We start from the raw sequence: 17096 nt of genomic DNA, 5'->3' as shown, positions 1-17096 counted from the left end.
TCCACTTTGAACTTATAGTTCTGAAGTTCCAAGAACCACCGCGTTACCCGCTCATTTTTATCCTTGTTCGTCGCCATCCATTTTAGGGGGGCGTGGTCCGTGATGAGGGTGAATACCCTGCCCCATAGGTAGTAGCGTAGGTAGTGAATGGCCCACTTCACCGCCAGGCATTCCTTCTCTACGGTTGAGTAGTTTCTCTCATGTTTAAGCAATTTTCTACTTATAAAGGTAACGGGGTGTTCATCCCCATCTATTACCTGCGCCAGCACTGCTCCTATTCCTGTTCCTGAGGCGTCTGTGTGTAGGATGAATGGCTTAGCGAAGTCTGGGGCTATCAGCACCGGCTCTCGGCAGCGCCTCCTTTAGGGCACAGAATGCGGCGTTTGTTTCCTCCGTCCATTTGACATGGTGGGGCAGCTTCTGGCGCGTTAAGTCATACAACGGGGCTGCTATGGTGGCAAAATTTTTTACAAATTTTAAATAATATGCAATCAGGCCCAGGAAGGATTTTACTTGTTTTTTCGTCCTGGGCTGGGGCCAATTCTGTATCCTCTCCACTTTGGTTATTTGGGGTTTTACGCACCCCCGGCCTATGGTGTATCCCAGGTAGTTTGTCTCTGTCCATGCCAATTTACATTTCTTGGCGTTGGCGGTGAGTCCGGCTCGGCGGAGGGCTCCCAGCACCGCTTCCAGCTGTGTCATGTGCTGCTCCCAGCTGCTGCTGTGTATGACGATATCGTCTAGATATGCCGCCGCATAAGCGCGATGGGGCCGGAGGACTCTGTCCATCAGTCGCTGAAATGTGGCCGGGGCGCCGTGTACTCCAAAGGGGAGGACGCGGTATTGAAATAGGCCGTCGGGGGTCGCGAATGCGGTTTTGGCTCTCGCCCGTCTGGTTAGGGGTACCTGCCAATAGCCTTTGGTGAGGTCCAGGGTGCTCACGAATCGAGCGGGCCCCAGCCGCTCGATTAATTCATCTACCCTTGGCATCGGGTATGCGTCAAAAGTGGATATTTCATTCAGTTTTCTAAAATCATTGCAAAACCGAAGCGTCCCGTCTGGCTTCGGCACAATGACAATGGGGCTGGACCAGGGGCTGTGGGACTCTTCTATTACGCCCAACTCGAGCATTTTCTTCACTTCGCCCCGGATGGCTTCTCTCCGGGCCTCGGGGATGCGGTAGGGCCGCTGTCGCACCACTTTTCCCGGCGTCGTCTCAATGTCGTGTTGGATAGCGTGTGTCCGTCCTGGCAGCTCGGAGAAAACATCATGACTCCTTCCTAGGAGTTCCTTGAGATCTTGTAGTTGCTCTGGCCCCAGGTCCTGTCCGATGTCCACGGGGATCGTCTGCGGTGGCCTGGGTTGTGCGAGGGTGAGGAGGGCTAGGGGGCCGGGTCTCTCGGCGTCGTGCCATGGCTTCAGAATGTTTATGTGGTATATCTGGTGGCCTTTCCTCCTCCCCGGCTGACAGACCCGGTAATTCACTGGCCCGACCTTCTCGGTTACTTCAAATGGTCCCTGCCATTTTGCCAGGAATTTGCAGTCATGGCTGGGCACCAGCACCAGGACCTTCTCTCCTACCTGGAACTGCCGGGGTTTGGCTCCCCTGTTATAGGTGCGCGCCTGGGCTGCCTGGGCTTCCTCCATGTGACTCCGTACCAGTGGCCAGACCTTTTTGGCTCTCTCCTGGAGCCGCTCCACATGTTCGATAACATTCCGGAGGGGGGAGGGCTGGCTTTCCCAGGCCTCCTTGGCCAGGTCGAGTAGGCCACGGGGGTTTCGGCCGTAGAGGAGTTCGAACGGTGAGTATCCGGTGGAGGCCTGTGGCACCTCCCGTATGGCGAACAGCACGTATGGGAGGAGTTGGTCCCAATCTTTTCCGTCCACGTCAATCAGCTTTTTTAGCATCTTTTTCAGGGTTTGGTTGAATCTCTCGACAAGTCCATCGGTCTGGGGGTGATAAACAGAAGTTCTGATACGGGTGATTTTCAGCCATTTGTATAACGCCGTCATTACTCTGGACATAAAACAGGACCCTTGGTCTGTGAGTACCTGCTCCGCTATTCCCACTCTGCTAAATAGCAGGAACAGTTCTCGAGCGACATTTTTGGCATTAGCGGTGCGTAAAGGTATTGCCTCAGGGTAACGAGTAGCATAATCCACTATTACCAGTATGTATCGGTGTCCTCGGCTGGACTTCGGGAGAGGCCCCACGATATCCATGGCCAGCCTGGAGAACGGGACCTCGATGATTGGCAGTGGAATCAGTGGGTTCCGGTACATTGGCCGGGGTGCCGTTTTCTGGCACTCGCCACAACAACGACAGAACAGTTCAATGGCTTTCTTTATGCCGGGCCAATAGAATCTGCGTAGCACTCTATCATACGTTTTTTGGACCCCTAAGTGGGCCCCCAGTTGGTGAGTGTGGGCCAAATACAACACTCTGGATACGTATGTTTTTGGTACTAACAATTGTTCTATTAAATCCCCCCCCGGAGTTTTGGCGACTCGATACAACAACCCATGTTTAACAATAAACTGTGGAAAGTTTTGTCTCACCCCGGAACAGTGCTGGCCATCGATGCCAGCGACGGCGCGGCGGCCGGCTTCCAAATTCGGATCGGCCCACTGGGCCGAGGCAAACTCTCCGCGGCCCGGAGGTCCAGGGTCGTCCGGGAGCGGAAACTCCGCGAAAGGGTCCTCGTCGAGAGGAGGCGTGTCCGACTCGGCTGGCCGGGTTGGACCGTCTTCCGCGGCTGATGTTTCGGACTGCGGTCCGTCTGATCCCGGCCGGAAGGCTGGGCAGGCCAGGCGCGGCCGGGCCATCCTTTTTCCCCTCGGTTTCTCTCGTCGGGGCTTCTCCGGCCGACGACCGTGACTCCAGTACCGGCTGAATAGGGGGCAGTCGGTGCCTATCAGGAGCGGGACCGGGAGGTTGGGCACCACGCCGGCGGCTACTTTTACGTCGCCTTTCGGGGTCTGGACCCGTATATAACTGACCGGATAGCTCTTCACGTCCCCGTGGACGCACGTCACCGGCATTGTCTCTGTAGTGAGGACCTCCACGAGGTCAGCCCGCACGAGCGTCACCACACTACCGGAGTCTAGGAGGGCGTGGGTGTCGATGCGGCCCACCCGGACCGGCAGTGTCGCCTGCTGGTGAGGGGCTCCTCCGGTGTGGAGGGAGGGCCGTGGTTCGTCTCCGGCGGCGGAAGGCATCGACACATCCCGGTCGGGGCAGGACCAGGAGAGGTGGTCCTCTTGTCCGCAGACATAGCACCTCCTCAGCTGCCGACTCACTCGGTCGGCCTGGGCACGAGGGTCCCTCTGGGTCGGGGGCTGTAGCGGCGGTGGCCGGCGTCGGCTGTCTCGGCTGGGTCTGTCGGCTATGGCGGGCTTTCGGAGGGGCTCGTTCTGCGTGTGGCGCATCATGTCGGCGCTGACTTGGTGGTTCTCTAGCAAGGCCACCAATGCGTTCAGCGATGAGGGGCTCACCTGGGCAGCATATTTTCGGGCGTCGGGCGGCAAGGAGCGGATACATCTGTCTATTACGAGGCGTTCTATCCACGGGGGCTCCCCGGTGGAGGTGAGCCAACTCTGGGTGAGCCTCAGCAAATCGGCGACTTGGGAGCGGGGCGGTTGGTCCGGGGTGTACCTCCAGCCATGGTACCTTTGTGCGCGAGCAGGAAGGCTGTAGCCGTAACTGGCGAGGATGGCGGTGCGCAGCTTCACAAAGTCGCGGGCCTCTCTCATGGACATGTCCCGGCAAACCCTCTGTGCCTGGCCCGTGAGGAAGGGCGCGATGATGCCTCCCCAGTGGGCTGCGGGCCATCCCTCTCGCACCGCCGTTCTTTCGAAGAGCTCCATGTATGCCTCGATATCATCGTCGGGGGTCTGCTTAGTGAGGACATCTCCTGGAGCCCGGGAAGTCGAGCCGTCTTTCTCTATTTTTTTTATCAGTTCGTGTACTGCCTGCTGTAGGTCAGTTTGGCTTTGGATTAGGGCCACCAGAGCCTGTGCTTGCTCCATGGTGCGTGCGGTTGGCGTTGAATCAGAGTGCCTGCATTCTCCACCACTTGTGGCAACTCTGATTCAATCCAAGACACATAAAACAGTTTTAAACGCCGAAGCGTTGTTTTATTCACCAAAATGAAAACTCTTCCCTTATCGGGGTATGTCCATGAAATATATATAACTAAAGTAGGCTGGGTTAGCCTGGGGCCAGTGAGGGGGTTTGCTCCCCACCACGTAGCCAGGGCTCCGTTCCTCGTTTAAGTGCTCCCGTAACGTGCCTGTGGACGAGAGGGGAGAGGGTCTGTCAGGCAACATCATTTTATGACACGAGAATGTTTAGGGAGAGGAGTGGAAATCTGACTTACCGCCCGACAGCAAGGAGCGCTTCCACCTGGAGGAAAACCGGCCACACAGTGAGCTTCAGAGCGGCGTCTGTTTTTCTAGGGCCACTGATTGGGGATCTGTTCCAGCCGGGCGCTCTGTTCCTAACAGCGCCCGGCTGCTAGCGGTCCCACTGATTCAGGACATAATTGGGGAAGTACCTATCAGTGATGACGCGTCCCAGACAGCGTTTCTGTTGGGATCCCCCTGCTCTGACGTCACTGTGGTGGCTGGCTGTCCTCCTGCTCTCACCTGTCAGGGGGTAGGCTGACGAGACTCCACAATACTCACAGGTTGGACATAGTCACAGGTTGGACATAGTCACAGGTTGGACATTCTCACAGGTTGGACATACTCACAGGTTAGACACTCACAGGTTGGACATAGTCACAGGTTGGACATAGTCACAGGTTGGACACACTCACAGGTTGGACATACTCACAGGTTAGACACTCACAGGTTGGACATAGTCACAGGTTGGACATAGTCACAGGTTGGACATACTCACAGGTTAGACACTCACAGGTTGGACATAGTCACAGGTTGGACATAGTCACAGGTTGGACATACTCACAGGTTGGACACTCACAGGTTGGACATAGTCACAGGTTGGATATAGTCACAGGTTGGACATACTCACAGGTTGGACATACTCGCAGGTTGGACACTCACAGGTTGGTCATACACACAGGTTGGTCATACTCACAGGTTGGACATACTCACAGGTTGGACATAGTCACAGGTTGGACATAGTCACAGGTTGGACATACTCACAGGTTGGACATACTCACAGGTTGGACATAGTCACAGGTTGGACACTCACAGGTTGGGCATACTCACAGGTTGGACATAGTCACAGGTTGGACATAGTCACAGGTTGGACATAGTCACAGGTTGGACATACTCGCAGGTTGGACACTCACAGGTTGGACATACTCACAGGTTGGACATACTCACAGGTTGGACACTCACAGGTTGGACATACTCACAGGTTGGACATAGTCACAGGTTGGACATACTCACAGGTTGGACATAGTCACATGTTGGACATACTCACAGGTTAGACACTCACAGGTTGGACATACTCACAGGTTGGATACTCACAGGTTGGACATACTCACAGGTTGGACACTCACAGGTTGGACATACTCACAGGTTGGACATAGTCACAGGTTGGACATACTCACAGATTGGTCGTAAGAGGGCTTCAACAACTTGGGATGCCCAAAAAGGAGGCTGAACGGCTTGCTGAACGGCTCTCTGCTAGCATTGGCAGCCACCATATATACTGCAGCGGAGACACTGCTGCTTATACCCCTGAGAACTGAATACCATGTTCTGTATTGTGAACACCTACAGTATGCCTCTGCTCCATGATTTTGTGAATGTACGTACTCTACTGTACTGTAGTGTCTTTGTACCGTTTTCTTCTATATGGACATAAATACATTGTTAAAATGTGTGTGTGTGTCTGTGTATGTGCGTGCGTGCGTGCGTCCATGCGTGTGTGTGTGTCTGTGTATGTGCGTGCGTGCATGCGTGTGTGTGCAGCTGGTGATGGAGTTCTGTGGGGCCGGCTCGGTGACAGACCTGATCAAAAACACGAAAGGGAACTCTCTGAAGGAGGAGTGGACCGCCTACATCTGCAGAGAGATCCTCAGGGTAAGACCCAGAACGGATCAATAGGAGTCCTATCTGCGCTCCAGCGCCCTTTCCTGTTGAAAGGAACAGGAAGCGTCCGCAAGGTGCAGAAAAGGCATCCGCTGCAGACAAACGCTGCAGCTGTCGGTTTTTCCCTCAGAGCGGAGCGCTTTCAAAAGCGGAGAAATCTTCGACTTTTCAGAAAAGCGCTGGGTGAAGTGAACCCATTTTTTTAACTGGCTGATGGAGAAATAAGACGTTGTAGGCTAATCATTGAATTGACGTTACTCTAACAACGACCATAAAGACACTACAGATTATAGTGGACATGTATTGTAAATATCTGCCATCTGGTAAGCCTTGCTTGTTGTACAACACGTTAACACGTCAACAGTGTGGCTGCTAAGCTAGCAGCTCCTCACACAAAACGCTCCAGGCCTTTTTCCACACCAGGAAGACAATGACAGGCGCTATGTCCACACACGCCCTTATATTCTATTAGCTGTTCATCTGCCATTTGTGATCCTAGCTACTTAGCTCCTGTATATCTTATCTTTTATAGATATACAACAACAAAAAACAAAGAACAAAACAAAAACAAAAAAGAACAAACAGGCAGGAATCATTGACATAGGAAAGGAAGATATTTGGATGAACATTCCAAACTATCAGATCCCTAACAAGGTTAGGTTACTCTCTCTAGACATATATTCACTAAAGCTCTCCCATAGTTCATTAACCATGTCCTTAATCTTCCCAGCATCTTTCCACATGCAACAATCAATTCCCAACAAACATTTTGTTCCCTACACATCAGTGTAGGAGTTTGGGGTTCTTTCCCACATCTAAGAATCAGTTGTGCACAAGGTATTAAGCCCATTATTAATACTGTAAATGCCAATTCACTCAGCTGCGGCACCAGCTGTATATCTTATCTTATTAAAAAAAAGTAAAAGGTCTTTGAGGAACCTTACGATTGCAACTGTATGGGAACCTCAGGAAGTTCCCTGAGTTAATCTTCTGCTCTTTGCTGCTGCTGCAATGACCCAGTTTCTCCTTGTGGATCTATGAAGCTCATCTCATCTCTGATCAGTGTAGGAATGCTTAGTCTTGTGAGGAACCTTCTGACTGTTCTTATTGGCTTCCGTTTTGTTCCAATATTTGATATCACCTTAAAGAATAAAAATTACAGCTCTGCTTAAATGTTGATAACACAAAATTGAAACAACATTTTAATATGTAGGGTTCTCTATATTTGTCTGGTGAGAGATAGAGGTTTAGATAGTGAACAAGGAGCTTCTGCTAATATTTCTTGTTAAAAATAATTGAGGGAAATCAAACCACGGTGCTTTTTGAAGAACAGACGGTAACTAAATATTTGGCTGGCAAACTTTCTATAGACCTACAGTCACAGAGCTGTAAACAGAGCTGTTATTACTGTTGCTAATTCACATTTTATGACATTTCAACTGCCTCATCGCAAACTTCTGCTATTTGCAGTCATAAAATATTTATCACATGGTTTGAGGATGTTAAGATTTTCATTGCCTCCATCTCACTCTCTTTCTCTTCCTCTCTTTCTCCCTCTCTCTCTCTCGCCCGCCCTCTGTCTCTCTCTCTCTCTCTCTCTCTCTCTCTTTATCCCTCTCTCTCTCTCTCTGTCTCTCTCTCTCTCTCTCTCGCTGTCTCTCTCTGTCTCTCTGTCTCTCTCTCTCTCTCCAGGGTCTGACACATCTCCACCAACACAAGGTCATCCACAGAGACATCAAGGGCCAAAATGTGCTGTTGACAGAGAATGCTGAGGTTAAACTAGGTGAGAGTGCACGCACACGCACGCGCACGCACGCACGCACGCACACACACACACACACACACACACACACACACACACACACACACACACACACACACACACACACACACACACACACACACACACACACACACACACACACACACACACACACAGTCTACTGGTGTTGAGCAAACAGCACTGAGTTGCATTTTTTTTTATGATGAACTAATTGTATGTATGTTAATAATGCTAATTATTGGCAGTTAAGAATGCTAATTGTATGTGTGCGTGCATATGCATGTGTGTGTGTGTGTGTCTCTGCGTGTGTGTGTGTGCATGTGTGGGTGTGTGTGTGTGCGTGCGTGTGGGTGTGCGTGCATGTGTGTGTGTGCAGTGGACTTTGGGGTGAGCGCTCAGTTGGATCGTACGGTGGGGCGGAGGAACACGTTCATCGGGACTCCATATTGGATGGCCCCCGAGGTCATCGCCTGCGATGAGAACCCCGACGCCACCTACGACTTCAAGGTACACTCCACATGTGTGTGTGTGTGTGTGTGTGTGTGTGTGTGTGTGTGTGTGTGTGTGTGTGTGCACGCGTGTGCTGTGCAGTGTTGTAGTCAAGTCACTATCATGTCTAGTCCGAGTCACAAAAGAAGACTCTGAGTCGAGTCCCCACCTGAGCCAGAGTGCACTTACTTACTGAGCATAAGTGTGAATCCACAGGTACTGTAGGTGGAACACATGTGCCTCTCTTGCACAAAATTCAATGTCACGCTATAGAGTGCTGCAGGAACCAGTCCAAAAGCACACAAGTCACCTGGTTCCCTCGTCTCAATGTCTCAAAGCCGTTTCTTCTTTTGTATGGGTATTTTGGTAAGATTGCCTGAAATAAGGTCTGGGGTTAACAAAAGTTTATGAAACTAGAAATAAAAAGAATGTATCTATATATCTATAGATATATAGATATATCTATAGATGTATAGATAGATATGGAGCTTGCACACGCTCGATTCCTAGAGTGGAAACTCTGGAGATGATGCGCCATGCTGCAGTTATGGAAATCGCTCGCTCTGCGGGCTCCCAAAATCGTGACTGACAGACAGACAAACAGACACTGCCCACCCACCTAGGCGCCATTGTGCAACTGTGCGCCTTCACAGTTGCTCGAGTGACTGATGACATCACAACTGCCTGAGTGACATCACAGTTGGGCAATCAAAGTTGCTCGAGTGACATCACTGGTGACATCACAGTTGCTCGAGTGACATCACAGTTGGGTAATTGCAAAATGCATTCTACACACACACACACACAACTGCCCGAGTGACATCACTTCCGTCACAAATCGTGACAGACACCGCGCACAGACACCCAGACAGACACCACTTAGCCAATTTTATCTAAGAAGATTGAGACATTTGTGTTTCGCAAGATAATCTTCACAAATGAATGACCACTTTTATGATTTTCTTTTTAATTCAACATTTTTATAAAATTTTCTGTCAAGTGCGACAACAACACAAATAAAACAAGACAAAAAAGAAAAAGAACAAATAGGCAGATATCCCGACAGACATTGACACACAAAAGGCAGTTATCTGAATACAATAATAGGCTACAATGGGCAATATTAGGTTTTATACCATGGTCTGGGTGAATACTCGATTCTGATTGGCTGCAGGGTGTCCATTATTTTGTGATAATGTACACCTAGCTAAGTAGTTCCAGTCAAATGGTCTGTTCACCATTCATATCAATGCGCCGCCATGGTCTCGACCGAGCCGTTTGAGCTCTATACAGTACCACCGTGACGAGCTGAACCCAAGGGACGCGAGGCTCGGAGACGTATCAGACTGAAAACCATCTGAAAACAAATCTTGCATGAGATGACAGAGGGTTGAGAGGCGGGCCATAGCGTGTCGATGATTTGAGACAATTCTGGGGATTGGCGTTGGCCAATCCTGGCGTGTTCTGCCCGCAAATCAAGTGGGATTCAGCGTGTTGTGGCGCTACACAAGTGGGATCCATGGAGAACCAGGCTGCTTCTGTGTCGACCGGAGCGGAGAATCTGAGGCAAATGTGCCGCCTGCCGGCCTGGAATGTCAGAGGGGCCGGGGTAAGACCCACGGACGTTAACGTTATTCCCGGAATGCGAGTTTAACGAGCCAGTTACATGTCTTTGCATTCTTAAGCCTGGATTATACTTGACGCTTTGGCCGGCCGCACGGAAATGAGAGACACGGAATCCTGACGAGGAAACGTGTGGAGCTTTTATACTCTGTGTGGGTTTCTGCTCGCGGAATTGAGCGCGAGTCTTGAAAACTCCACTTTGTCCGCCCAGCCGCGTCCGCATCCGCGTCCGCGTCCGCGTAGTTACAAAATTCGGGGTGCGCACGGCCAGGCAAAAACCGTCCGCACGGAGCCTTGCGGAGGGGCGTGTCTGCTGATTTGACGTCACTTTTCCGTGCAGACACTCGCGTTCCTCGCTGATGCGGAAAGCATAATGAGACCTTTAGACATTACCGTTTGCTTTATTTTGTATGTTACATACAATTGGCCAAGTTATTAGTTAGTTTATGGGCTAGAAATTCTGCCAGGTTACAGGCACTAGGCACTATGTATATATACTGTATATATATATATATGTATAGCATATGTATAGCATATATATATATATATATATATATAGGGCACAAATTAACCAAAATGAGGGAATGATATGTATCTTGTGCACTTGAATTAATTAAAACGAGTGCAGTACGATCTCATGCCTTTGATGTAGTAAAATTAATATGAACAAACTGTATCCATCCTAACTATTGCACAGTTATTTCTTGCTTTGCACATTCAAGTTACTATATATATACGACCTGGAAAGTCCTGAAAAATATTGAAAACCACCTTGAAAACATCTCACACCCACACCCCCTGGAAACCATCTGAACACCACCATCATTTCCAGCCAAGCAAAAGACACAGTTGTATTGCTTTGTGCCTATTTAACCCAGGCGGGTACATTGCTAGTCAATGATGAACTTAGGAGTGAGTGGATAAAATAAAACCACCATCTTCCTACATTGAATTCAACATTAAACCTGTGCAGAAAACTCTCGCTTTACTAGAAGGCCCGGATAACTTGAAATTAATTGACTTACTTGCACATCCATGCCGTCTGTAGTGTAACCGCATGCATGCAGCCGAGACGTTGCAAATATCCCAGTTTTCTCGGTCTCCACTCCGTACCGCGGCTCGCCCGCTCGAAACTCGTGTCGGCTCGTAATGCAATGCAACGACTGTCTGGCTTGTGAACTAACTTACTGCTTGATAAAAAGTTAATAAAAATAAGGGGGAAATATAATATGCTGCTACTGTCGTCAGTGTCGTGTAAATCTATATTCCTGTCAGCTCATCACAGCAGAGTGGAATTTTGATGTCATCACTTCCTCGTAGTGAACTGGATTCAGCGTTGAGACTCATTCAACATTGGACAATACAATGTCAATCTTACCGATCTATCCAATCAACAACCAATTAGGTTGAATACATTAATTGTTTGGTATTGATTGGTGAGGGCGGTTTAGGCTTCAGCTAAATATGATTGGTTGAAAAACACATCATTTCACTGTTCCCTGTGAAATGCATGTGTTTTCAATCAATAATATTTAGCATGAGATAAATTACCATGGGAATCAAACGCCCTAGGGGAGAATGTTTTTCTCCTCTACCCCCGAGGGCATGACCAGGGCAGGACAGACAGAGACTGGCACAGACTCTGTCTGCATGCCGCTCCATCAGTGCCCTACAGGTGTCACTGTTGTTGAAGCATTTTAAGAATAGCATGATTTTTATTTAGAAAAAACACATTTGATTGATATTTTATTAAAAATATATTATATAAAATCCCCCATCTCTTCTAACAAAATAAGGGAGGACCATCCTCCCTTGCCTCACTAGAAAAACCTCCTGTGTGTGTGTGTGTGTGTGTGTGTGTGTGTGTGTGTGTGTGTGTGTGTGTGTGTGTGTGTGTGTGTGTGTGCGTGCGTGCGTGCGTGCGTGCGTGCGTGCGTGCGTGTGTGTGTCATTGTCATCCACCACCGATGTGTAGCATCCACCCACCCCAATCGTTTCTGGCCTTTCTTACAAATTGCATCTGTGTTGCTCTCCAAGTTCCATTTCTCTGCAATAACAATGGCAAATTTTTTGTAGCTGTGAACAAGTTTCCACTCCGTGACCTATAGTAGTCAGGCAGCGTGGATGTGATGTTCTTCTCAAATCAATGGCCTCTGTTTCTGTGATCGTCACACCGCTACACAAACTCATCAACCCCAGCCCTGCAAGACGGAAGAAAACTCCATAAGAGTCTTATGCTCAAGAGTGCCCGTGGATGCTTTTGGTGTCTGTATTCTCATCGTTGATCAAATCTCCCTAAAACTTTGTATCATCCTCTTATGTCAGAAACACATTTTGAGGATGTGAAGTTTTTCCTCTCACTCTCTCTCTCTCTCTCTCTCTCTCTCAATCCAGAGTGATCTGTGGTCGCTGGGTATCACAGCTATAGAAATGGCAGAGGGAGCACCACGTAAGTCTGAAACACTGAGCTGGTTAAACTTCTGATGCTGGATAGACATCAGTTTAGTTTGCAATTAAATCTAAACCTGTCTTTCTCTCCTCTCCTCCCTCCTCCTATCTCCTCTCCTCTCCTTTCCTTCCTCACCTCCTCAGCTCTGTGTGACATGCATCCAATGAGAGCACTCTTCCTCATTCCCAGAAACCCTGCCCCCAGACTCAAGTCTAAGAAGTGGTGAGTCACTAATTCAGCAGACATAGTACACATACAAACACGTCACAAAAACACAGGTGAAATAAATACACAGGATTTTTGCCACTGCACCAGTATGGTTCTGGGTCTGTACGAGCCAGCTAACTGTGGTCATGGCACAATAACCATATTTTTACCTGTACTGATCTGCTGGCAAGCTTCAGCCACACGCATACTGAACAAACTTTTTTTTTACAGAAATTCTTATCACTCAAAACGACTCTTTCAATTATCAAGTTTTAAACCATTAAATTACATTTTCTTATATTTTCTGTTCACTCTTTGGACTTCTCTTTTGTAAAAACAAGAAAGAAAAAGGAGAGAAAAAAAGTGATTTTCATATTTTACTTCAATTGAAGGATACATGCTCCTCTCAGGGTTCAGAAGATTCTATGACCCTTAAGCCCTGGACAGACAGAAAGGGCCAGACGCTAACGTCAACAAACGCACTTATTGTTCCCAATGGCTGCAGGCTATCTATCTATCTATCTATCTATCTACTGTAGGCACCTCTCTCTCTCTATGTGCACCTCTGTCTGTCTCTCTCTCTCTCTCTCTGTATGCACCTTTCTCTCTCTCTCTCTTTCTCTCTCTCTATGTGCACCTCTGTCTCTCTCTCTCTCTCTCTCTGTATGCACCTTTCTCTCTCTCTCTCTCTCTCTATGTGCACCTCTGTCTGTCTCTCTCTCTCTCTCTGTATGCACCTTTCTCTCTCTCTCTCTCTCTCTCTCTCTCTCTCTGTGTGCACCTCTCTCTTTCTACTGTATGCACCTCTCTCTCTCTCTCTCTCTCTCTCTCTCTGTGTGCACCTCTCTCTTTCTACTGTATGCACCTCTCTCTCTCTCTCTCTCTCTCTCTCTCTCTCTCTCTCTCTCTCTGTGTATGCACCTCACACTCTCTCTCTCTCTCTGTGCAGGTCGAAGAAGTTCCAGTCATTCATGGAGAGCTGTCTGGTGAAGAGCCACAGTCAGAGGCCCAGCACAGAGCAGCTGCTCAAACACCCGTTCATCAGAGAGCTGCCCAATGAGAGGCAGGTCCGCATCCAGCTCAAAGACCACATCGACCGCACCAAGAAGAAGAGGGGCGAGAGGGGTGAGGCACACCACATCCACACCACACTGTCTGGACTCACTGTGGCAGCTCACTGCATAACATGTCAACATGTGACACCACACTGTCTGGACTCACTGTGGCAGCTCACTGCATAACATGTCAACATGTGACACCACACTGTCTGGACTCACTGTGGCAGCTCACTGCATAACATGTCAACATGTGACACCACACTGTCTGGACTCACTGTGGCAGCTCACTGCATAACATGTCAACATGTGACACCACACTGTCTGGACTCACTGTGGCAGCTCACTGCATAACATGTCAACATGTGACACCACACTGTCTGGACTCACTGTGGCAGCTCACTGCATAACATGTCAACATGTGATACCACACTGTCTGGACTCACTGTGGCAGCTCACTGCATAACATGTCAACATGTGACACCACACTGTCTGGACTCACTGTGGCAGCTCACTGCATAACATGTCAACATGTGACACCACACTGTCTGGACTCATTGTGGCAGCTCACTGCATAACATGTCAACATGTGACACCACACTGTCTGGACTCATTGTGGCAGCTCACTGCATAACATGTCAACATGTGATACCACACTGTCTGGACTCACTGTGGCAGCTCACTGCATAACATGTCAACATGTGACATCACACTGTCTGGACTCACTGTGGCAGCTCACTGCATAACATGTCAACATGTGACATCACACTGTCTGGACTCACTGTGGCAGCTCACTGCATAACATGTCAACATGTGATACCACACTGTCTGGACTCACTGTGGCAGCTCACTGCATAACATGTCAACATGTGATACCACACTGTCTGGACTCACTGTGGCAGCTCACTGCATAACATGTCAACATGTGATACCACACTGTCTGGACTCACTGTGGCAGCTCACTGCATAACATGTCAACATGTGACACCACACTGTCTGGACTCATTGTGGCAGCTCACTGCATAACATGTCAACATGTGACACCACACTGTCTGGACTCACTGTGGCAGCTCACTGCATAACATGTCAACATGTGATACCACACTGTCTGGACTCACTGTGGCAGCTCACTGCATAACATGTCAACACAGACCACATCCACCCCACACTGTCTGGACTCACTGTGGCAGCTCACTGCATAACATGTCAACATGTGTTAACCTGTGTTTGTGTGTGTGTGTGTGTGTGTGTGTGTGTGTGTGTGTGTGTGTGTGTGTTCTCCAGATGAGACAGAGTACGAGTACAGTGGGAGTGAGGAAGAGGATGAGGAGAGAGACACGGGGGAGCCAAGGTACAGTAGGCTTACTGCTATTACTACTATTATTACTACTGGTACTACTACTACTACTACTGGTACTACAATACAGCTATAGTGCGTAACTTTTACATATAAATGAACGTCTGTTACATTCAAGCCCTTGCCAAACGACTTAGCCCTCTGCTACCTTGAATCTGGATAAAATAATTAAATCGTCTTCTAGACTTTGCGAATGTTATGGGACCGAATGGATCCGATTTCTGATAGTGAAACGAGTCATTTGGCGAGATTTGTGTGACGCTCAAAACAATTTATCCACTGTTTTACAGCCAAAACAGTAGCGACTGAGTAGGCTACAGCTAGCCTATGTCAAATGCTGCATTCACATGCTCCTTGGATGGTACCATTTCTTGAGTTGGGAAGTCGTTCTTCTGACTTTGGTGTATTCATGGGCTCTTAAGTCATAATGTGGAAACAACATGGACGCTACAAAGAAGATGTATTTTATTGTATTGCTCAGAGCGTTTAAACAACACGTAGATCGCTGTTTCTAGAGAAAAGGAAATGGTCGGGAACTCATTGTAATGACACCACATGAATGCAGCGCATCTAGTCTCACTGCAAGACGGAGACAAAATTTCCGCTCTACAAAAGTTATGCACTATAGCTTTAAACTATAGAAGTTTAATTGTGCTGTATGAAGAATTTATTTCACCTTTTTACCCTAACTGCCCTCTAATTGTTCCCCTCCAGTTCCATCATCAACATCCCCGGGGAGTCCACTCTGAGGCGGGACTTCCTGCGTCTGCAGCTGGCTAATAAGGAGCGGTCGGAGGCGATTCGGCGACAGCAGCTGGAGCAGCAGCAGAACGAGGAGCACAAGCGCCAACTGCTGGCTGAGAGGCAGAAACGCATCGAGGAACAGAAAGAGCAGCGGCGACGGCTGGAGGAGGTAGATGCACAAAACAAGTGTGGATTTACTCACCAGTCTCTGTTTGTGTTTGTTTGTTTGTTCATGTGTTTATCTCAGACAAAGACTGATTGGATTTTTTTCTCCAATATTTTATTTTGCAATTTTTAGAACATCAATAAACAAAAACAAACAAACTCAGATACAAACACTGATTGGATTTTGACAAAACTTGTGCCAACTTGCATCCTGACATTTTCCTTTTCAACGCTACAATTACAGCTTGGAACAATTTGACATACTGTACCTCTTTTTTCATTAGCCCAGAAGGAGACTGCACCATTTGTTGGGCATGGCATATAAACTGTTGCCTTGTTAATTGATTGATTGATTGATTGATTGATTGATTGATTGATTGATTGATTGATTGATTGATTGATTGATTGATTCTACCTTCATTTATCATGGAAGCCTTACTGCACAAACTTGCGGTTTTTCACCAACATCCCACTTCACATTCACACAGAACATCCACAGTCTTCTCCTGTTAGCCACCAAGCAGCTAGGTGTTTAGTGGCGCACAACAGCCCCGTTTTTTTCATTAAAATGTTTCTTGTTTGTTGTTGCTGAAAAATCTAAAATGAATAATGTCTAAAATGGATACTGTATTGCAATTTATATTGCCATTGCTATATTCAGCAGAATAAGTGCAGTATAATTATTTATCAATATTATGCAGCGTTATTGAACAGGCATATTAGTCATTCACTATCTCCAACCAGGCAATCTTAAAAAGCGGTCAATAAGCAGTTTTAGAAGGGACTTTATTGCCCAAGGCACACAAGAATACAATAAACAAAATATTAAGAGCATTAATATTAAGAAACATACAAGAAAACTGCCTGAAGGAGCATAGCATGGAGAGTTACATGTACTGTAATCTGATATGATGTTTCAGCCTGTGATTGGCTGAATCTACGAGCTGAAGCCACTGGATCAAATTCAGCCAGTGTGTGTTTTCCAATCTCACAACACTGAGTGCTCGATCACATGTTCATGTTTCCAAACCAGGCCACTACAGTCAAGCTGACTGATTCACTGAAACGTGTAAAACAAAGATATTACAGCTATGTTCCTTTAAAAAACACTGTCTTTTGAGCATGAAACGCCAACTGTCTAAAAGCATTCTATCCTAT

At 47.9% G+C, this 17096-nt stretch overlaps 1 protein-coding gene across 2 annotated transcripts in view; it reads left to right on the top strand.

Moving 5' to 3' along the window:
- The window catches only part of tnikb (TRAF2 and NCK interacting kinase b), a 139864-nt gene that overhangs the window by 46373 nt on the left and 76395 nt on the right, over window positions 1–17096 (top strand). For both annotated transcript variants that reach the window (XM_083632010.1, XM_083632009.1), the window contains exons 5-12: window positions 5947–6057; window positions 7759–7849; window positions 8226–8356; window positions 12356–12410; window positions 12554–12632; window positions 13567–13742; window positions 14957–15023; window positions 15744–15942. In XM_083632010.1, the coding sequence (XP_083488136.1) occupies window positions 5947–6057; window positions 7759–7849; window positions 8226–8356; window positions 12356–12410; window positions 12554–12632; window positions 13567–13742; window positions 14957–15023; window positions 15744–15942 (909 nt within the window). The remainder of the gene's footprint in view (window positions 1–5946; window positions 6058–7758; window positions 7850–8225; window positions 8357–12355; window positions 12411–12553; window positions 12633–13566; window positions 13743–14956; window positions 15024–15743; window positions 15943–17096) is intronic.

This window comes from Poromitra crassiceps (assembly GCF_964638095.1).
Source record: "Poromitra crassiceps genome assembly, chromosome: 2".
Classification (NCBI taxonomy): domain Eukaryota; kingdom Metazoa; phylum Chordata; class Actinopteri; order Beryciformes; family Melamphaidae; genus Poromitra; species Poromitra crassiceps.
This window is presented reverse-complemented; position numbering and strand designations above follow the sequence as displayed.